General features: G+C 37.9%; 3 protein-coding genes across 4 annotated transcripts; 1 reads left to right on the top strand and 2 right to left on the bottom strand.

Annotated features, from left to right (window-relative positions):
- Positions 1-774: 774 nt before the first annotated feature.
- On the bottom strand, positions 775-11651 carry LOC136258771 (uncharacterized). Of its 2 annotated transcripts, XM_066052127.1 has the most exons (12): positions 11500-11651; positions 9378-9517; positions 6820-7463; positions 6542-6761; positions 6313-6455; positions 5052-5129; positions 4717-4831; positions 4323-4519; positions 3816-3990; positions 2287-2442; positions 1688-1863; positions 775-1048 (listed from the first exon to the last, which is right to left on the bottom strand). In XM_066052127.1, the coding sequence occupies exons 5-12, from the start codon at positions 6391-6393 to the stop codon at positions 896-898; spliced, it is 1131 nt and encodes a 376-aa protein (XP_065908199.1). In that variant the 5' UTR covers positions 6394-6455; positions 6542-6761; positions 6820-7463; positions 9378-9517; positions 11500-11651; the 3' UTR covers positions 775-895. The 2 variants fall into 2 exon arrangements, with proteins under 2 accessions (XP_065908199.1, XP_065908198.1); XM_066052126.1 differs by lacking the exon at positions 6542-6761.
- LOC136258770 (uncharacterized) lies at positions 11613-13333 on the top strand. Its single transcript, XM_066052125.1, has 2 exons — positions 11613-11816; positions 11877-13333. The coding sequence occupies exons 1-2, from the start codon at positions 11669-11671 to the stop codon at positions 13151-13153; spliced, it is 1425 nt and encodes a 474-aa protein (XP_065908197.1). The 5' UTR covers positions 11613-11668; the 3' UTR covers positions 13154-13333.
- LOC136258769 (uncharacterized) lies at positions 13137-21822 on the bottom strand. The gene is made up of 2 exons (XM_066052124.1): positions 20641-21822; positions 13137-15356 (listed from the first exon to the last, which is right to left on the bottom strand). Exons 1-2 carry the CDS (start codon positions 21807-21809, stop codon positions 13307-13309), a joined length of 3219 nt encoding a protein of 1072 aa, XP_065908196.1. The 5' UTR covers positions 21810-21822; the 3' UTR covers positions 13137-13306.
- Between the last annotated feature and the right edge of the window lie 1787 nt (positions 21823-23609).

Here is a 23609-nt window from a genome sequence, read left to right as displayed (position 1 = left end):
ATGTGCAGAAATTTAACTGAATAACAAAACTTCAAATCCTTTTGCCCATGCCAGTATGTTTTTGTTGGGAGGAGAACCAATATCTGCACAAGCTTTAGTGAAATGATGCCACAAGTGTATGGGAAGTTCAAGAGCATTTAAGAAAACCTCCCTTTCAGTTTAGGACACTACAGATGCATTAAGTTTGACAAATAAAATTGCTTATTTTTAAATAATGAAACAATATAACTACCTTCATTTCTCAAGATTGGATCCATAGTAGTGACCGGATTTGTGAAAAGGGGTCTTCCACACACCAAATTTTTCAACTTTGACGATTTGCAACTTCAATTTGGAAAAGGGTATTGACTTGAAATTTGGTCAGAAGTGAGCACCAACATGTGTTAATCAATGAAGAAAATTTCAGATTTACATGTTACTTGAGTACTAAGTTATGGTCTCTCACATTCATGGAATTGAATGTGTGTGGAAAACCCCTTTTCGCAAATCCAGTCACTGCTGTATTCCTTACACAGATCAAAATACTCTAATAGAGCAATCAGGTATATGATTGATAGAGGCCCTAGTTTTTGAAGTACATGTACATTTTACATGTACTTCCCCATATGGTAGAATAATGTACCTAAAATAAAACTGGCATTTGGTACCTGACGGCACAACTTCTTTTTAAGTAATAATGAAAGAACAAGTCATCAACAGTCTGTTGAATCCAACAGTTGACTTGGTGTTTCCAATAACATAAAATGCAAATCTGTGCATGCTTTAACATAACAGTCAATTACATTAACAGCATCATGTATTTGTGACTTCATCATTCAAATGTATATAATAGTATAAGAAGAGAATAGTTAATGTGTTTACAATAATGTAGTAGTATAATATACATAATCTAGTGTTAGCTGGTTTCGATGGTCTCAGTTTCTTCAAGTGCCACAGCTGGGATGTCAGCGTCAGTAGCAGTGACCAAGGAACTGGTGACAGTCTGTGTTGAGAGGTCAACTTCTTCCTCTGTCGATAAATCCACCTCAGCAGTGATCAAATGTTCAGACTAAACAACAAGGACATGTCAGTTAGTTTCAAGCCTCTAACTACTCTAATAGAACATACAATAAAAATGCCAACACATACAATTAGTCATACCAAATAATATTTGTATGGGAGAAGAGTATCTAACTGGAGTATAATAGCAAAGGCACTGCTACAAGTTCAACACCTCAGGCTTCTCTTAGAAATAAGGCTTGGCCTTATCAATGCCACTTATCACCTAGCTATCAACAGTTCTTTGTCATTAGTAGAATCAGGCTAGAGGTGTGTATATGATCAAAAGTGAACTTGTAGCAGTGTGTTTGTACAGGCCATACTGGTAGTTAGCCCATATGAACTCTTTGCTGTCATACATCATAATCTATTATATAGTGGTAAGTGGTTAAGCATGCGCCACATAACCAAATAATCACAGTGCCTCACAATAACTAAGCAATTGTCTAGTACACATCTTAACTCAATTCTCAAGGCAATGTGCATTAAAAAGAACATACACAACATAGAAGGTTTGGAATGTGTATTGAGTCCATTCACTAGGCCACAATATAAAATCCACCATACATGGTAGTGTGCAATTTAAACAACTATATTACACAACTAAACACAATAGTAATATTATGAACAACCGGTAAACTACACATACCTGGTTGCCAATCTTCAGGAAGACAATCTTCTCAAGGTTGGCCAGTATTTGTTGTAGTTGTTGTTGAGAGTAGAGCAACGGTGAGTGGAACGGTATACCAGCTGGCATGCCATATATCTGTACCCCAAGATTCTCCAAATTATTGTATGGTATATCAGAAATACCAGTAGCCACCTCTGTGTGAAGATTAGTGAGTATGATAACATATGCATGTCACTGTGGCATATACACTCTGTACATGTTCTTATTCACTGGTATAGCACTGACAATATCAACCGAAATACATATCTCATGTTGAAGAACATTACATCGTGCACACACGCACGCACGCACGCACACACACGTGTAATCAGAAACAAGAATTTATACTAGGAGGTGAACCATCAGTTAAAGAAAAAATTAAAAACCTCTATCCATGAACTGGAACCATCCACTTGGGACATTTTAGGGCCATCACAAAGTGTTCTTTTATATTTACAAATATCTAACAGACAGGTGGTCCAAAAGTACAGAATATTGGAATATGGAAAAGTGTTTGACCATCAAGCTGTCCACATTGTGAGTTGAGCATAATTATGGTGTACACATAGCTCACTCACTGTATTTCAGTGCGAAGGCATTGAGGACACTTCTCTGCATTGTCTCCATATTGTTAATAGGGAAGGAATATTTGCTCCTCTTGGGACTTGGATCATCCGAGGGGCTCATGTCCAGCGGTGACGCCAAACCCTCACTACTAGATATCACATCAATCTCTGTGAGAGAAACAAAACTATAACATCTCATCTTCTGTAACAAGATATCATGCACTTCTATTTAGTGGCAACTCTTGTAGGCCCCCCCACATTCCAAAAATATGCCCTTTTAACTAATGCCATTACATTTAGGGCATATGTGACCTTGTTTCTCCCTTTCAAGTGTCGAGTGTGCATTAAATGGAGTTTTCCTAAAATTTATTACATGTTAACTAAATTTGTAGCGCAAGTGAACTTTTAATGAACAATAATCTTAAAATACAAGTTGATGAAATTAATTCAGCAGTTGTTAATTTATGGATCTGCAATAAAATTTTCCAGCAAGGTATTGATACATGGCTCATTCATTCATTCAACTGTAATGCAGACATAGACGCCTTGCAGTAGTCGAAAAAAGCTGGCAGACCTATTGACAGAAGTTATATCAAACTTGCCACACTGTAGCACCTACACACTAGAACATGGCTATACAAGCACCAGGCAGCCTCGGGCAGCTTAATCATTCAAAGCAGCACTAGCTCAATACTAAGTAGTTGTGCCTATCTCTAACAAGTCATGAGATGAGCAATAAAGGCTAGACTATTTCAAGGCTGGATGGCAAAACATTTTTTGAAACACACCAGCTCCTTCATGGACTCAACACGTATACAGTATGAGTTTATTGCAAGTGTGCAATGTGCACAAAAAAAAGTTTTGGTTTTCCCCACATCTGCACACCTGCGGCAGGCTAACAATAGTTCCATGCCTACTGAAGTGTATAGTATATATCTTTAACAATCCTGAAATAACTTCTGTAGAACCACTGTATGTACAGATAACCACATGCATCTAGCTTCTATCTGACTTCTCGACCAAGTGTTTCTCATTCCACTATTTAGCACTGTTTACACAGGTGTATGGGAGTTAATGAATAGATTTATTGTAAGGAATTAATATTGTCAACAGCAAGTATCATCAAAGAGGATAAAAGGAATGTGGCACAACCATGAATAAGTGAATTGTAGTCACTAGCAGCTTTATTACGGCATACATGAAATAATCGTAACTTAAAAAGTACATGCATGCACAAAGTACAGTCATTCTTAGGCTACTGTGCTAGCACAGTCACACCCACCCAGTGAACCACCTGTGTGCTACTCAGGTACTATGAGTAAACCGACATAAGTTTTCCTATTAACACTAAAATTTTCCTATTAATACTACGTACCATACCCATTGATGACACAGATGAGTGGCTGCTTCCCTAGTTGACACCAGGTCACTAGGTCCCCAGCTAAACAGCTGGGTAGATTGGAGCATACACACACAACACACACACACTGACTAACGAAGTGACAGATTGACATCCACACACAATACAAGTCACACTTTACCTGGTTGCTCAGAGAACACATAACCAATGAATGGGTTCTCCAGTGGCTTTCCAGTCTTCTGTCTCAATCGGTGGAACATCTTTCCTTTAGCAGTGGCTGCCAAGTGTGTCTGTAGTTCACGAGTGTTCACCAGAATACCATAACCTTCAAACCCCATCTGTTGTAGTAGGTCAAACTATGGAAGGAACAGAGTTAAACAGCTGCAACCAAATTCATACTAGAGCACATAAGCCACACAAGTAGTGCAATTTGGATCATTATTTTTCTAAAATCCAGTCACAATATGTATTGTATCTATGCAACTTGTATGTGGGTGGTACCCTGGTACTCAATTCATTAAGCTACACATGTGAAATACAGTGTACTGTGTGTGCATATGTAAGGATGTGTGTACTACGTACGTACTGTACAGTTTAGCATACACAGAGTTTACAACATAAATATTTTACATTATGAACTCTTGGTATAAACACACTACACCACCTTAGATACAAGCATTAAATCTACCTTCTCCTGTATGGTGATCAAGGCCTTCTCTATGATGGCAGAGTCTGGTATAGACTCCCCAGATGACGATGTTCCGTCATTATCTCTCTGTAATGACGCCTCACACACTGCCTCTGCTTTAAGTGACCACGCCTTCCTTTCATCTTCGTTCAACTCTGACCACTTTTGTGCCACCACACAGTTCCTCTCCTTCAATTCTAGTACAATACATACAGTTACAGTAAAGTCTACTCTTCAAATTAAGGACTCAACATTTCAAATACCTTCCATAGTATGGCAAGTTTTTATCCTAATACATGAAAAAAAATAATAACAGCAAAAATGGGACAAAAGTCCTGTTCCAAATTTTTATCTAAAAGCAAACATTGTATGTACAAGCTCCTGTTAGCCATACCTGGACTGATTTCACTGTTCTTCCTCACATAATGAGAAAAGAACAGGTTGTATCCATTGACACGTTTGAATCTTCTACCACCAACAATCTTCTTCACTTTAAGTGTTGGCACATTCTGTAGATCAACATTAACACAACACTTACAATACAGTACAAGAAAATACAGTGAAAACTCTCTAAAATGGGACCCACAGTTTTAGGCCTATCTGTAACATAGAAGTTCTCAGACATAAAAATATATGTAGTCGTGACTAAACTTGTTGTTCTTACAGTGGTTCTACTGTATTGTTCTGAAGTATAATAAAAAGCATGCTTCACATATAGATACAGCTCACCCCAGTTATATCTACTTTGGGTCGTGGTAGAACCCCTGCTCGTTTCTTTCTTTTGACAGCTTCTGATCCAATCCAGTTCTGTATTAGAAAGTCCAAGCCAAATGGCAACAACACACAAATAAACATCCATATATGTAATAGTTATACCATGGTTGCGAGGGATTTTGCTGATATATATACACCCAAAGTTCGAGGGCCGCAGGCCCGAGGGCTGTGGGTGTATGTCAGCAAAATCCCAAGCAGCCATGGTATAAGTGATATATATCACCTGGGGCACACTCACCTAATAGGTGAAAGAACTAACAAGAACTCATCCTGATTGTTTTATACAGCAGCATCTGGAGATCGATCGTGGTTTTAATAGCGTGGGCTAATAGCCATCAAAACGTTGCCCATACGTTAAAACGTCATTAATACATTACTATGCTTCAATACGCAATGTTAGAAAACTTGCAATTGTGGGATGGAATTTATATTGTTATCATTTTTGTACTAAGTTAAGCCAACTAACTTCGCTATTGGGACAGTAAGTAAGTTATTAAGTTAAGTACTTAGGACTGTAAGTTACTAACCTATTTCAACGTAGCAGTAGTAGCTCTGCTGTTCCATGGTCTGTTCAAAGGCTGATACGCAGTGGGTAGAAATACGCATCCACGATCACCCAAACAATTATTTTGTGCCTTCTTTATCCTTTAGTAACAACCAACTAGTCTATCTTAGCAAATGTACTAGGTTTAGCAACCACTACAAAAATGAGTCCCACAATACAAAGCTCTATGTCGCTCAATAAAACGAGTCAAAGCGCATCAATTCTTGGGTGTCAAAGTCATTGGCAAACCGTTTTCCCATGATATTGTCCAGGCAATATCTTGATATTGCCTAGACAATATGCGAGTTAAACACCGAGCGGCGCCTTTGAACGCCCACGCTAAAGTGGTATATATGTGCACAGCTACACAAACACAATACATAAACTCAAGCTATTGGCAAGGGTTATGTGAGTCACTGGCTAGCAAACACAATGTGGGATTTCTAATAGAAAACCTGAATAAAATGAAAAATATAGTAGAAAACAAGCAGCTAAGAACCACGTCTACTTGAGACGAAACTTACATACTCAACAACTTGACAATCAAGCACCCTGCGCTACGTGGATTACTTGATTTATTTAATTGGTGAACAGTGTAATGTGCACTCATATGTACGTGTGCAGGTCAGTAGACTAGAATATAGTATATACAAAATACATACAAACACACACCTTGACTCGTTCTAGTGAAGTACCCACTTCAGCTGCACACCTTTCCATCAACTCAGAGTTACGACGATGAGTGGAGGTCATGCCATACTCATCAAAATATCTCAACAAGATGCTCCTCTGGTCATCTGTGAACAAATTGGCCCCTACAACAACATAACACGTGTAAACAGCATAGTCAGGTGACCACATATTTAATATGAATTGTACTTAGAAAAGTGCTAGGGCTAACCTTGATTGTAGCTGCTCCATATTAAATAGCAGCGAACTTCAAACGTACGTTTGACATGTCATGGCTCTTGCTTGCGCCATTTTTGTTAGAAGCTTCGGTGTGGAGAATACACTTATGCGTTTACCGGTCCCAGTTTATTTGTAAACGTCCCTCATGGCCAAGCGCTTTTTTTACATCTAAATTTTACCCAAAAAGTATCCAAATTTTTCCCCAAAGTCATCTACAAAAATGGCGCAAAGACGAGTGACAGTCGACCAAAAAAATTTTGAGGTACTTACTCCCTTTTCCTCCGCTCACTAAAGACACAGTAGTGTTGATGGGCGATCCTGTGAGCTCTTCTGAACTGATATCCATTTCTCGCCTTGTGTAATGCTTGTAAAGTTTGTCGCACCCCTCGGATTCCTTCGCGCATGCCCAGTGCGCGTGCATTAACACGACTTGAAAGCAAACCAACTCAAAAACGGTTTCCTTTCATCAACATTTTTGCCATGTAAAATGGTAACATTACTCTCTGCAAAGCTATTCCGAGTTCACATTAAAGTTCGCTAATCTTGCATGCTCAAGATCGCAACCATTGCACATCCATATCTTGTTTGTACATGTTGTGTGTTCAAAAATGTTTGGAAAATTGTTTATGTACATGCTTGGCAAAACTGTGTGCAAGCAGCAATGCAAACACTAAAAAGAAAATGTTTTTCTTCCTGAGGAAATGTACATGCTAACAACAAGGGTAAGATTTACAACAGTCTAATTGAAATTGTTATTCTTCTTCTTCTTCCTCCTCTGATTCTTCCGTCCCTTTGCCCTTCTTCTTTTTGCTTGTTGTGCTGGAATCAGACTTGCGCTTTCTTGGCTTTGGTGTTGCATCAGCGTCATCTCCCTGTGTCTTTCTTCTCTTGTAATTCTCAGCTCCAATAAACCTCTATTAGTAAATGACATAGAACTACATAAGAGACTATTGTGATGAGTACATATATTTACACTGTGTGTATTACATGCATATAGATCAGCCAACCGACACACAAACACACACACACACACACACACACACACACACACACACACACACACGCACACACACACACACAATAGACCCTTATCAAATACCACAAACAATATGCTATTATTTGGTCTCATCATGAAATCAAACACCTGGGAATGGTTGACTGTTTTTCATTAATTCATGACAAGTAGGGGTATACAGCAACAGAGCTGGCTTCCAATAACTACACAGAAGTTAAGATGGCTTCAACTGGACAAGAACAACACTAGAGATTATATTTAATTAAAGGGCACTTAATTATGATCTCATTCTAGCTCATTCTTCTCAGTATATCATATGGCTTCTTTACAAGAAATTTATGTCATGTCTACACACTGTGTACTACACAAGTCCAACTTCTTACAATGTAGCAGTATAAACATATGTACTACTTACAATGTTCAATGTCTGAATGGTCACCAGGTATTTTGCAGGCTACTTTAGCACATGCAGTTTTCCTACTATACCACCGTACAGTGTTGTGTGTGCGTGTGCGTGTGTGCGTTACAGTGTCTGTGTCTAGGTATATGGTTTCTACACAACTGTTGCTTGGAGACATTTTCTTGCTCCTGAAAGTGTACACTACTAAGGTATGTATAACCAAGTTTCAAAATGCTACGGTGGTTTGTAGGAATTTCTAAAACATCAGCAAATTTGGCAAATTGTCCTCAACAAAAGTATATTTCTAGCACGTGTAGTGACATGTGATGAAACACGACAATTCGCCAGTTTTTTCTTTTTTTTTGCAAACAATGTTTTATATCACCAAAGTGTTCTACCACACAGTATAGAATCTATACCTACACATTGTATCACCTGCATACTAAACTCACTAGAAGACCACATTCCCCAATGTAAGAAATCTATAAAGCAATCCAGCCACCTATACTCTGTCAATTATTGTTTACACCATGAAGCCATTTAAGTTTATTGATGACTAAAGCAATATTGATGATTTGATGATGCAAGAGGGTAAAGTCTGTAAAACCATAGACAAGTAAAGGGATAGGAAACGCAATAATGTGATGTGTCACAAAACATGTAAAATTGAAAGGGAACAAAATGTGCTTTAAAGCCATTAACTTTCTTCACGGATATAGTCAATACTTTTAACTGCGATAAACCTTTTCCTTGTCTTTTACAGAGAGAACAGAGAATGTCAGAGCAAAACAGGAGCAGTTGCTCAAAGAAATGGCAAAATATTGTCTATCTTTGACGAAAGTTTGAAGCCCTTAGCTAGGATGAAAGGCCACACATAGCTTACCACATGTTCCAAACAGCGGAACTGACTATACAAGAAGCGGTATGGACAGTACTATAAGCAAAAGTACAACAGGTGTGTAACAGTGAAAGGTAATGCGTGTTACAAATACAAAATGGCTTGAATTCCAAACACACTAAAATTTCTCACAAACGGCTTAACATTTGCTGCAGTCTGTTGGATTGCTCTTAGAGCACTAATTTTCCATATTTGATGTTATGCACACTGCAAATCAAGCCAGAAATTGTTGCATTTCTTCTTTTTATTGTCTATGGTTCAATCTTGCATCCCTACTGCTGTGAAATGATAGTGAGAGGAGTTGTACATAACTAATGCTACACAACTTATGCCCATGTATCACAACCAGGAGTGCCACACTGTTCTGCAGCTATTAAACCAAACGATGTACAAGCTAAAATCCTGCCATTCCTTGTGTACTTGCCAGACACAAACCATTTAACACATACTGTATCCTGTACAATACAATACAGTATAAAATTATCCTATGTACGTCACTAATACACATACAACACCTTTATTCTATCCACAGTGGTTTGGGACTCGTTTGCACATTTCTCAATCATTTCCATGTGCTGCCGATTTGTTGACGTCATTCCATCATCGTAATATTTCAATAATATCTGCTTCTGGTCCTCAGTAAACATTGACCTCCCTGCAAGAAATACAATGAAATAATACAATAAATACAAAGGTCAAATATACACAAATACAGTAAGTATGAACACAGTTCACAGATAACTACAAGTATAACTATACACACAAGACAAACAAACATGACAATTGATATAAAGATTACACAATGGTAAAATTTAAAGCATAAACTGCATATTTCATGTCATCAAAGAAGCCTGGCCAATGATAAGTCCATATTGAAAGCATTCAGATGTGTTCGATTACCATATTACCAAGAACACAAAAACTAATTTTGGTTCCACACAAACAACAGGTCTTCTATTTAGCTATATACACTAGGAGACCCATTAAAATCAAGCACGTATAGAACCCAAATTTTCATTTCATCACTATCATTTCTATATATTCTACTAAGAACTTGCAGCTTACGCCATAAGGTTTAAATCAGTCTGTACTTGGCTTTGCTGACCAGACCACATACATACATAATGCAGTTGACTACCTCAATTTTGAGGTAGGTAGTCTAGTGATATCAGCAATTAAACCCATTTAACCTAGACAAGCCTAAACCAATGGATTCACATCACATACACAAAGTACCCGTGGTTGGTCACTCATTCCAGAGAAAACCATACCTCAGTATCAATAAATAATACAGTGGAACCAAACTCAATATTACAGCAAATAAAGGACTAAAAATCTGGGTGGTCCCAAAGCATCACTTTAGAGAGGTTCCACTGTATTTGTGAGCCTTCTTTCAGTTATTCCCATACGCAATACTTCAATAGATTTGATCAAACTCTCAGGTGGAACTTACAAGACAAACAGCAGTTCTACTCAGCTGGTACTTGTCTGTTACCCACATTATGTTCCACCTGAGAACACAACAGTACTTGTTGCAAAAAAGATCTAAATATCATTTTGTGATATGAAATGTACACAAAATTATTGACCCAAAAACCTAAATTTGCAGGACCATCTTTAGAAGTGCTACTATTCAGTTAGACACTCTTGCTAGTACACAAGGAACTTGCTAAGACCATTTATCTGCCAATAAGGTTACTAGACTTAGAAGGTCACGTCACCTTCTTAGCTGTAACAAGATGTCTGGGACATCAACACCAGGCACCATGTTATCTTGTTCAATCAATCAGGACATGTACTTCAATATGTGAGACTTGGCTCATTCAAGCAATGTTCATTATAAAAAAAAGCTTTTTAAAAACTCTTGTCAAAACATGTTGTGAACATGACTTGAATGTTGAATACAAGCTAGATATAAACAGTGGACTGGACCACTGGAATGAGCTTCTAGACTGGCATAAACACGTGTTGATACGCAGTGAAAAGTTTTTAAGCCAACAGGTCAGCTAGTAAAGGAAAGGGTTGGAGGATCAATAATTGAATTACTGCTAATATGGTAGAACAACACTTTAATTTTTTTTTATTAGAAATATTTTTTTGGCATAGAGTGAGGTATAGTCCAACAGCCTTATAAGACAACAAGGTAAATTAACGTGATTACATCATATGTACTCAGGAAGCCATTATAAAGGGTGTAGAGTCTATGAGAAAATATTATAAGCACAAATGCCAGACAGTTACAATAATAAAATTTTTAAAAGCTCTATACAACCCACACAATTTGGACTACAATGGTGTATTTCACTGTTGTACTATGGATTTCTCAAGATTTCTGTTTATTTTGGTAGCATATTAAACATGAAATTCTATACATTTATCTTTCACATTCAATTTTGCTTCCACCTGGCGGTTATCCAAATCTGCTGGAAAACAAACCAACACGCTACAGCACGCAACATATATACGTTTCTTTTATAAAACGTACATGTAGCCACTGTACGACTTAAAAATATATATGCTTTGAATATTTATAAACTGGGTTAACTCATTTGGCTCGGAACAGCTGAGTAAAGAAACAGCACACAGCTGAGGTGTAATTTCGCACGTGCAAACAAGTTACAATATTTTAAAACTAACGTCCTCTTTTCTTTGGCTCCTCGTCTGCCTTCGGCTGAGCTTTCTTGACTTTCTTTTTTGCGTCAGCCGACATAACTGCACTTGTTGATGCGGGCTACAATTAGAACAGGAATACGGTGAATAACACGGAGAGTTTACCAGGAAGGTGTGGCTACAGTAGTGAGGCGCTATGGCCACCAACTTAGAAGTAGAATTTCCAAAGCAAAAGGGATGGTATACGCTTGCTGAGCTAAAATATCTAGCCAACTCGCTAGGCTTTGATAGCAGCGTGTTCACAAAGGTGATGTTTTCAGAAAAGAAGACCTTGGGAAGCAAAGGTATCCAGGAGAAGAAATTCATAGAAATGCTAAACCTAAAAATGTTTGATAAATTCTTAGACAGTACATTTAACAACAAGCCAGCTAAAGACAACGTGAAGACAATCAAGAAAGTCCTCCAGCTCCTGCGACACAAAGTACTGGGATTTCCTGAAATTACTCAAGCAAGAATTACCTACTTTTTGTATGAAAATGATGATCAGCTTGGAATGGATGCAGACAAATTTACTATCTTAAAAGCTCTTAAGTTATTTGATAGAGTGATATCTCCTGTACGCCTTGACAAATACTTAATAGATATGTCTCTTTCAGTTCAAATTCCATGTCGCCTTCAACTGAATGAGTTTTTAGAATTGGTGTCATTGACTGTTCATATTGATGATGTTGCAATTCGATGTGAAGAAGATGCTGAGTCAGACTTTGAAGCCATTCAAACTAGAGACCAAAAGGCATTGAACACACTAGATGAAGAGTTTAAGGCTACCCAGTCGCTCAATGAAACAAGTAAGGAGAAATACACTTTACCTAAAGAATACAGCATGGTTCAAAACAGTGAGCATGAGTCATCTGTGCTGCTGGCGCAAGATCAAGCTCTAGAACTTTATACATCTGTTGCAAATTCAACAACTCAGCTGCGTAGTGCCAGGTCAGGTCATTCTGTTTCTAGACAAGGTGATTGTGACTCAAACTCACGTACCATTACCAGCTTGAGTTTTGATAGTTTAACAAAGCAACTGAGCCACCACCAAAGTTTGAAATTTCAGTTTAGAAAACTTCCACTCAGAGAAAGCAGACAAAGCCACAGACGTTCAAAGAGTACCGACGTTTCTCTTTTACAAGGAAGTGAAAATAGACACAAGCCACCTAACCATGATTCATCTTCTAAGCAACTGAAATCAACCACCAATAACAATGTACAACTTCATTCAACTACAAACTCTAGCAACAATGGCTCTGGAGAACTAGGCGGTACATCTAGTAAACTCACTCGATCACAGCCATCACCATTAGGCTACTATTCCACCACAAGAGATGGCAAAATTACGCCGATCATTACAGACGAAGAAATCACCATGCACCAATACAAAATAGATGACCTCCAGTGGGATATGTTGAGAAAAGAAACTGCTAACTCCAAACGTCGCACACTAAAATCCTCAGTCAGTGCACCACATGTACATAATCTCTCACAACTCAAAATCAACAGCAGCAGGTATCTCAATCCAGATGTACAAGTGTTGAGTATCTTTGGCGAGTTGGAAACTGAAAAACTGCAGCACTACCACCAAAAGCCACGCTCATTCACAAGAAGCAAATCAGTCAATTTTAAACTTTAACAGTTCTAGATTAGACATATAAAATGATACATGACAGCATGAATAATAATATAAATGATGTGATATTATTAACAATACAAAACTCTATGTCAAGCTATACAAGCATATATACAATGAATACATAACACAATCTTCTCAAGTGTATAGTTTTTATTAAGTGTCAGCACTGGGATTGATATCATCACTTATAGCATGGTAGATGCCTGAGTCAACACTAGATACACTTTTACCATTGGCACTTAGACTGACTGTGGCTGCAACATTACATGGCAGTGAACTAGACTGAGATTGGATTTTATTGTTACTAGCATGGTCAGGGTGACTTTTTAAACTTGCTGTGTCTTCTAGTATTGGACTGTAAATACTATTAGATCTTATTCCTTCATCAAGCAGGCGGTGTGAAGGCGGATTAGTGATCTCCTGCATCCAGTCAGCATTTATGCTAGTATAACTTGTGATGGATTCTTTGTGTCTGCTGCTGTCTACTTCATCATTGCTTTGTTGTTGCTTTTGTTGAGGAATTGTGTGATGCCTCGGAGGAGGGATATTATAGGTGAAATCAGCAGGAATGTTGCTTGGTACGTTGTACACGTCTGGCGGGGCACGTTCTTTCATCCAGTCTAAAAACATTTGCCACATATGCATAAAATAATGCCACTCATGAGCGGTTGGAGGATGTGGAAATTTTCCAGGTTTAAGATAATATATCGGCGGTGCAGGTTCAGAAGATGATTGGTAACCATCAGAGTAATTCTTCCGAAGATCTTCTAGAATCTCCTCATCAACATGCTCATAGATGTTACTGTCTCTTGAAGAACGGTTGCTGTGTTTAGAAACACTAATCCGTGGTGAAATTGATCTACTTTTGCTGCGAATTGGTTTTCTCAACTGTGTGACATACTTCGGTCCTTCAGATTTATGTTGTCCATACTTGCTTTTGTCTTTACATTGCCAACGTCTAGCTTTACGCTTTTCACCACGTTTGGGAGGAACAGATGAAGCACGTTCACTTATGTCAGTGTAGGAGCTTGCAAGAGGGGATCGACGATCTCCCTGTGATAAAGATACAGGAGACCTACGTTGAGGTGCGGGGGACATTCTCTGGTAGATCCCGAATGATTCTTGATCTGTATCATCTGGCACCAGTGATTGCTTGGAGCCTCTAACTCTTCTGTAGATAGCATTCTTTTTCATCAGATTGCTATCCAAGTCTGATTCAGTTGGTGAACCTACACTGGTACGCATGCTATATGCCATGGATGCTGAAGGCCGCAAGGTTGCATAAGAAGTAACTGTCAGATTGTGGCTGTCTTTCTGCTGAGGTTTATCCTCCTTGGACAGAGATTTGAGAAACTCACAGTTAGTGCTACGGCTGCGCTTGTGACCATACTTTTTAGCAGGATTATACTGGGTCTTGCTCCTAACAATAGCAACGCTGCCTCTAAAGGGAGGCTCAGCAGGTAACTCTGGCAAGGGTGGCTTCTCGGCTATACGAGATGTAGAACCTGCAAACTTCATAGAATCCCTCTTTATAAAGCCAGGAATGTCAATCGGTGCTAGATAAGGAGATGCCTCTTCAAATGTTGGACTTCTTAAGCAGTCTAAGGAACTGGAAAGCTTCTTTTGAGATTCAAAGTTTGGAATAAATTCTTCTTCGTCAATGGGCAGAGGAGGCAGAGGCTTGGACTTTGAAGCAATCTTTTTGACTTCATAAGTTTGAATGCTTGTCCTAGGAGGCAGAGGAGGTCGATCTTCAAGAATAGCATCAGAAGAAAATCGATGCCTCACATTATTAGTTGGAAGTGACTTGCTTCTCTCCCATAATTGTTCCTCAGATAGTGACAAAGCTCCACTAGACTTGAGTCGTTTAGAAGTGACATATCTGAAACTACCTGATCGTTCAACTTGAGCACTATATGACCTAGGAGACCTTAACTGTTTTGAATCTATTTCAATGGTGACCGTCTCATGAACTTTACTAAGTTGTGGTGACGACTGAGAAGCTTCCAACTCATCAGCTGTTTCGTGATCCTCAATAAGATCTTCAGAATCATAGCGGGAGTCAAGGTCACTAAAACAAGTGTCATTTTTGTCCAGTTCATCAGGGGTAGGTGGAAGTGGTCCCAAACTATCACCTTGGAATGAACACATGGACTCACTGATACTTGACGTCGATGGAGCATAACGCTGCAAAGCATTAGTCCTAAAAATAACACACCTCCATAAACCACAGCAAAAGAAAGTTAACAGTTAACTTAAAATAAATACACAAACTGGAACATTATATCCTTATGGACTAAGTGTACAATATCAAGCTTCTATTAACCAGCTATTCAGTAATGACAAAAATTCTAAAAGTAAAAATATAATAAAATCACTGAAGCTGTACAAGGCAAACCACATGGTATTCCGGAAAAGGAAACAGCTTAGCAGAGAAAATAATTAGTACTAATCACCAGGATGCAATTCTCAAGAGAAACAAAGAACACACATACTATAAGAGGTAAATATACTGTCCTATTTGCAATTGACTTCGAAACCGAGCCAGTGCCACTGACCTGGATGATCCAGCATTCTTTATTCCATGGACTGGACTCATGGATTGGGCTTGAAACAAGATTATTAACAATAAACCAGGCGTTATCTTGCTCTTGTAATGATGGAGATATTATTAATTAGCAAAGCCCACCAGGGGCAACACGTTAATGTGCACTATAAATCACAAATGTTTAGTATAGCTATAATGTTCTTAAAAGTGTCTATGTCAATTGTATCAATGTTATCAATAGTAAGGTTATTCCAACATTATTATGGAGCTAACGCTGCTAGCATTTATGCACTAATATTTATGAAACAATTATATACCATTGTGTATGCCAGTAGTGACATTGGCTGTAGTTTTAGCTCCTTGCCATTGCTCAAGTACTTGGTACTGGATTGAAGCTTCAGTAATGAACTGTCTAGCAAATGTTGATGTTTATGTAGCTCGTTACATAGTCTCGTGCTACACCCCCGCCCTGTCGTGTTCTAGAATAATGTATCTATAGCTAGCTAGCTCAAGCGTGTTTTTTTTATTATTTATGACTGAAGTTTAATGAGTCCAGTCCGTGGAATAAAGTAGGCCGGATGATCTTACAACAAAAGAGTGCACTGCTAGGTTTTCTGGGTAACATTTATCCAAGCATTACAGCAACAAAGATCATCATCAAGAGCATGTATTAACTGAATGCAAATAATAGTAAGATATCTCATGAATTTATAATCAAGTGGCTACATAAATACAGATGGTAACATGCGCTACCAAATATTCCTTAATCGATAGCACATGATTCAAACTGCTCCAGTTTTACTTTGTCCAGTCTTGAACTGCAGTGCACATTCTCCAGACTGATAATTTGTTACTACAATCAAACACAATCAATCCATTCTGGGTCACACCCAAATATTTTATGAGAGAATGATACCAAACAAAACATGAGGTTCCCAGACCCAATTCCAACCCTAGCATCAAGAGTGTAACGCAGTCATTATACAGGAACTAATATAATGCAACATGAGTACACACCCACACCCACGCACGCACACATGCATACGTACACACACACTTGCCGGAACAGTATCAAACACAAATACTTCCTGTTCTATTTGTATGCAGTGGAATGGGAACATGCTATTACGTACTATTGAAGATTTCTGGGTAATCAATCCTTTTCATATAATATACATTACAGGCATATGTGTAATATGTTCCTCTATCAGTACTTGTCACATAATACATTCAATGAGCTACACTATATACTGAAAGATATTCAAAACTGTGAAATAACAAATATGTGGATACCTAACAGTATCATCACCTCACAGATGAGCCAAATGAATAGTATTGCAATACATAGTCATGTCATGTACAAACACTATTAGTTACATGTCAGATAAATTTGTAGTGCACATGTCAGTGTACCTAGTCATTGTACTGAAGTGTGCACATGTAGTATAATAGCACAGTGCGTATGTGTGAGCGTAATTTTGCACCAGGGTGTATGTATACCGAGATGTATCGGTATGTTCAAGAACACAGAAGAATGCGACTAGAAAAGCACAATGTGCATGTAGCCAAAACACGACTACGAGACATAAAACGTCACTTAAAATATGAAGTAGTTTTAATTCTGAATTTTAACATCTGCATCAACAAGTGGTTCCGTATAATATTTGTCACCTTCCAAATCATGCTTTAAGTAGCTATGTGCAGAACATTGTTAAGCTACGTTGACATTCCTCTATAAATGATATTTAACTAGTAGCATACACCCAGAAAAAGCATTTTTTAATATCCCAGGGACAGGTGTGGTATGTCAAAATGTGTCCAATGTAAAATAACACTTCAACAGCAACGTACAGACTATCAGAGACGTACAACTGATCTAGATCAAAGCAGGCAGTGAAACAGCTGCTATATATAGCACAGTTTAAACTGGTCTGTCCATAAAATTTAAATAGTTGATCCCAGAAAAAATCCACGGTATTCAGTTTTTTCACTACTTTGTAATCCCAAATATTTTACAGGCAACAATTCATATTGAAAAAGCCAGCAATGAATACAGGTGATACTGAATAGAGGGAAACTTTGGCAGGAGTAAACTTTGCTAGTTAGATTGCATTTGGCGAAACATACTTTGTTGAATTCAAGCTGAATCTTTAGCTTAGTCTCAGGAATTGGTGGGTATAACTTCAGCGAATTTGTCGAAAATTGTCAAATTCGCTAAAGTTTCCCTCTATACAGTAGATGAATGAATTAGTCAATGTACATAGAACATAGTATATATTTAGCAATAGCCAAGATCACATATGAAAGTTTTTAAATAGACCTACGTCCTTCAACTCTTTCCATCTTCCTCTCTGGGTAACTATAATTTGATGAAAGACCGATTAAGAAATTAACTAAACGTTAAACTTGAAACAGAAAAATATATACTACTTTCATGTCACTAGACTCACTATTATCTACTTTACCAGTTAGGCACTGGAGGGTGTACACAGAAGGCAGAGCCTGTTCGAGGTGTTTACCCATAGCCTAGAAGCCTAAATGAAAATCTATCACAATATTTCCATGAAAAATTCCAAGTTACTCCCACTTAGTCTACCAAAAAGCATACACATTCTCAACAATGAACGTAATTTTATGTAAAGTGATGCATGAATTCACAGAAAAGATTATTAAATTACAGCTCGCCAAAAAACAAACCTCAGTAAATAAAGTGATGGTACCAACGAAAATGTGGCCTTGTTAAACTATTTGGTAGAGACTGAGAACAGACTAACAAATTATGAACATTTGATGAGATGGTCAGAGGAGGTTGCAATAGTCATGCATCATCAAACAACTTGTCATCTAAAACACCAAATAACAATTAATCTTGACACCTCATTATTGCAACAACATGTCCACAGTTGTATGTGGTAGAAGGATCTCTACAAGACTTTTTTTCTTTATATATAAACTCCAGTGGCTTATACCAGCAGCAGATTGCATTGCAAGGCTTTACATAGCCAAAACAAGAATGGCTAATGTCAACCGAGCTCTAAGTCCCAGAAGTTATCAAGGTCATGTATTTTTGTTTTGAGCTATATAACAGACACACAAGATGCTTTGTTCTATCAGAAAAAATATGATCATGACGATTGTAATGTGTGCACTTTGTACCATTGAAGCAACAGTATGTTCAGATAATTTTACATGGTTAAAAATGTGTGGCATTTGAAAATCACTATTTGTTTGGCCATCATTACATATTGCCAACAGTGACTAAGTCAGACCATAGGAAGAATGATAACACATTTAAACTACAATTTCTACTGATGACAGAATTCTGTTTGCAAATAGGCAACCATGTAAAAGTAACAAGATCAAATTACAGTCATTTTTAAAATCATGAGATAACTAGATTTAAAAAGATACCCTTTAGTTTGGACAATCAACACTTATACTGTCTTTTATAAAGGAAAATATCTTAGCTTCACCTGAGTCACATTGTTAGCATCAACATTTCTGAGTATCATGAATTTCCGAAGGAAGCTAAATTTTACCACCTTATAATGGCTTCTGACTTCTAAAGGGTTATTGCACATAGTCGCCATGTCTGCAGGTATCATTCAAAATCAATTACCCATAGCAGCTAGCATGCCCACATATTTGTGCAGATGGCTATGTAATACTCCCATTGGTAGATGTGCTTGCAAGACAAAACAACACACAAGAAACACATGTCCTATGGGAAGGCCCACTTGCTAGTTAAAAACAGGACACTCTGCAATGAAGACATCACTGTACTGGTACAAGATCATACTTGTGTAAGGATACACAATAAATTATTTCTCTGACATCAGGACAGTTCACTACTTATAACACATTAGCTTGGTCATAATGTGTAGAATTGTAAATATTCTAAAGGAGAAAGAGAGTTTGGCCTTTTACGAAAAATCAAAAAAACCACAAACATTTGTCTTTTGTAAAACATAAACCAATGAATAATATATAGCCCATACAATTTGTATGCCTACAATGTATGTAAAATGCCACATGTCCCATGTAAACACAGTAATCAACCAATACCTTATTCTACAAACTGTCCCAGCAAACAATTAGTATAAGTTAAGCCTCAGTTACAATACTACATTATACAGACATATAAGTACACTTGTGGAAACAAAATCTACTGTAAGACTCTTAAGTCTACTTAAACAAACAAGCTGGTATTCAAGCGATGTGTTATAGACAACAAGGCTATCACGTATTTCAAATAGTGTACAATAATAAACTATCAAGATATCATGAATAACTGAATGACTCAAGGAAACTACCATTTAAAGTCAATGTCTGGTATACCTGAGAATGTCAATGACTTTGTAAACATTCACAATATTTGGAATAACTGGCATAACACATTATATACAGTACATATAAAGTATAGTTTACATAGAGTGGCATATGGTCTCAGGTATGTGGTTACTTCAATAAGTATAACAAGTAAGCTGACTTGGCATGTTACATGACAGGTCCCACATCAACACAGCAACCTCAAGCCCACACTTAACATTAAAAAATGCAGCACCATGATTTGTACAATATAAGTGTCAAGATTGTTAGTGTAGTTGGGATTGGAAGTAATATTCACATCAAGAATATATTTGCTGTTAATAAATTAATCAAACTACAACCGTCTCCTAAAGCACATTGTTTAAAAGCATTAAGATAAAAGCGTCCTTGTATACAACAAGAATTGTGTACAATAAGTTCTACATTTTGATAAAAGTAGAAGATACAAGAGCTTAGTATCAATTTGTGTACAATGTAATGCTCCACACTTTCCACAACTACAACCATGTCAGTGTCACACTATAAACAACATGACCACATCATACACATCACAGGTAGTAAGAATGTAGTCATTACTATTGTGTAGTATTTATCATCTTTAATGGCTTACCCTAAGTCTGGATGAACAGCAAAGGCGTCAGATAGAAACTCCTGGTACTCCTTGTTTTGTACTTTATCTTTGAACGACACTGATCTCCGTGGGCTGGGGCCACAACCTCCACCAAATTTCTTGCTCGCCTCTTCCACTTTCAGTTCCATCAAACGAAGGCAAAATAATTTCTTCATGAGATCGACTCCTACTACTTCCAAAATCAGAGGAAATTCAAGTTCATTTTGTAATTCTAGACGAGCTCTCTCCCAAGTGGTATCAAAACTCTTCACTTTTTTCCAGAGCAATGTTTTGTATGTGTTAACGACTTGGTTTTTCTCTCGCTTCTTTGAATTGGAGGCATCTTTGTAGGCTAGACAAGCAACACTGAGCTGAGAGCGACTAAAGTATTTCCTTTTGCTGTTCACAGCGAATGAGTAAAACACTTCATTTATGTTAACATTCTCTCTAGCTGAGCACTCAATGAAAGTAATGTTCTTTTTAATAGTTGCCACTAGATTTTGGCCCATCCGAATGGCATCTTCTTTGGCAGCGTCACACTTGGTGCACACAACAATGTATCTCTTTCTTGCCTTATTCAATGCTTTGAGGATGGCTGTAAGAAAGTCTAACTGCCTCTGCATTGCTCCAGTCTCAGTGGGCACTGTCGGATCATAGATACATACATACCCTGCAATACCATTCTCTTGGAAATCTTCACTTGGAAAGATCTGTGTGCTACTATGAACAGAGTTTAAAGAAGTGGTGCGACCGTATACAGCTGGTGGGGACGGGTGGTACCTTCTACTCTGACTCTTGTAAGCTATTTTACCTTCAGAATTTATGGGAGAATCGACAGCTCGAGTGATATACCCGTGAGAGCTAGGGTAAGGATGATAGGAACTCTCGTTAACAAATTCTGTCTGCTCAATCACTTGAAATCTGGCTCTCTGATGCAGGCCCGGTAAAGTTCGGCTAACTGCTCCCCAGTAGAGGAAATGAGCGCGATTGATTGTTGGTCCTTTCCATTGTTCATCGCTAATCGCAAATGGGTGTTCCTCAGCGTAAGCCTCAGGCTTGATAAATCTACAACAAAAACAAGATTTTCCAACACCGAGGTCGAGTTTGGTTGGGTCCAACACTGATCGCGGAGTGCCTATCACGGCAACACGATATACTTTCAGCGCCATCACAATCACAAGTAAAGTATTTCAGATATTTGTGAATGTGTGATTTATACGCGTGTCAATGTGTATCACGTGCACATGATTAAAAGCATGCATAGTTCAAGAAGTCTAGACGGTTTGTGGTCAACCAGTCTAGACAGGCGTCTAAACTGCTACCTCAAGTTGTTTTAGGCTACCCTCATACCAGTACTGTCCTGCTTGCAAGATTGTGACTTAAAACATAGATACACTATAGCCGATTTACACATACGTATCAGCACACACACCCTGCACACACTACACATATGCATATGCATGCTCAGCTGCCAGCACATGGCTGCATGCAGTTGGTTTACCAATATACAATGCATTCATTTCTGCAAACAAACTATATAGTCAGTCCATTGCTTGAACAATCCACCCCTACAAACTTGATACGATAATACCATGTGTAAGAACTGAATTGAGCCATGTGATACTGTTTGGCTTTTTTTTTCCAGTTGTTATTTCAACAGGAAGGCAGCACCATCCGAAGCTGTTTTTCAGCTACGCCCTGCACAAAAACGTACATCATAAACACACACACATACAGTAATACTAACAATGTTCTTAAATACTGAACTATTTTGAAATTGAGTAAATGTTGTTGGGTCATATAAGACTGTTGGCATGCAGAACATTCCATAAGGTAGTTCCACGATAGCAGAAACTGCATTTCCCATAATTAGTGTTTATTTGTGGAACAAACAAACGATTTACATTTCTGCTTGCATGTCCTGTGCGGTGACACTGATAGCATACTCAAACATACTATGGAGATACAGACTTATACAGTATTTTATAAATTTGCATAGTAGTATGAAACTTTCATCGTTCAGTTAGAGAATATCCTAAGATAGATGAATCAATACTTGGAATGAAACCTTTTAAGACATTTAGTCTGATTAGCATTAGTGGGGGTGCCCACACTACATCACAATAGTCGAGTCCAGACGGCAAGAGATACTATACTTGATAAAATAACTTCCTGACTATAGGAGGAGGATTAAGGTGATTGATAGAATAAATCTTTCCTCTTACTCTTTTCAATTAAAAACATAATCAGTATGATTTTGCCAAGTTAAATGTCACAAGTTGACCTATTATAGTCCAAGATATTTAGTGAATGAAACTTGCTTTAAAACACTGCCATACATAAAGTCTTAATTACCACCAATTCTTTGCCATGAACCGATCAGCATACACATCGATTTAGCAATACTCTGGCTCAAAAAACTGTCTGACAAGATTAGGAAATTAGAAATGACTTCACACATATTATGCCTGGCTTTGATGGTTTCAATTCCCTAAAGTAAGTTTCCAGTACTATACAGTATAGTAGTAACAGCAACAGTGAATATGACGTGTCATGAGCCCTGTACAAATTATGCATGATTAACTAGGCATGCACTACAGCTGCATGTACTATCATACCATAGCTATACTTTGTGTGCATGAGCTGGTTTTATTACATCCTTATATGTAGTTATGTAATCATGGCTGTTTATTGGTAAACTTGAATTGGTATAAATAGTCTGCTGGGCATTCCGGCCATATAGTAGCTATAAAGCTGGCTCTCTTATAGCTAGCTGTTGAATGAGTAGTGTGCATGCTTGTGTGTATTGAGTCTATTATAGGAGGGTGCATGCTTTTGTGTATTATAGACTGACTTGAACCTACCATGCTTTGTTGACCTAGACTTGTCATTATCTCCATGTACTATACATACAGACTATACTAGCTATGCACCTGCCCCTAGTCAGCTGTAGACTGTTACGCTGATTT

This window comes from Dysidea avara, chromosome 6, assembly GCF_963678975.1.
Source record: "Dysidea avara chromosome 6, odDysAvar1.4, whole genome shotgun sequence".
NCBI classification, from domain to species: domain Eukaryota; kingdom Metazoa; phylum Porifera; class Demospongiae; order Dictyoceratida; family Dysideidae; genus Dysidea; species Dysidea avara.
The sequence above is the reverse complement of the archived record's forward strand: the minus strand, read 5'-3'. Positions and strand labels throughout refer to the sequence as shown.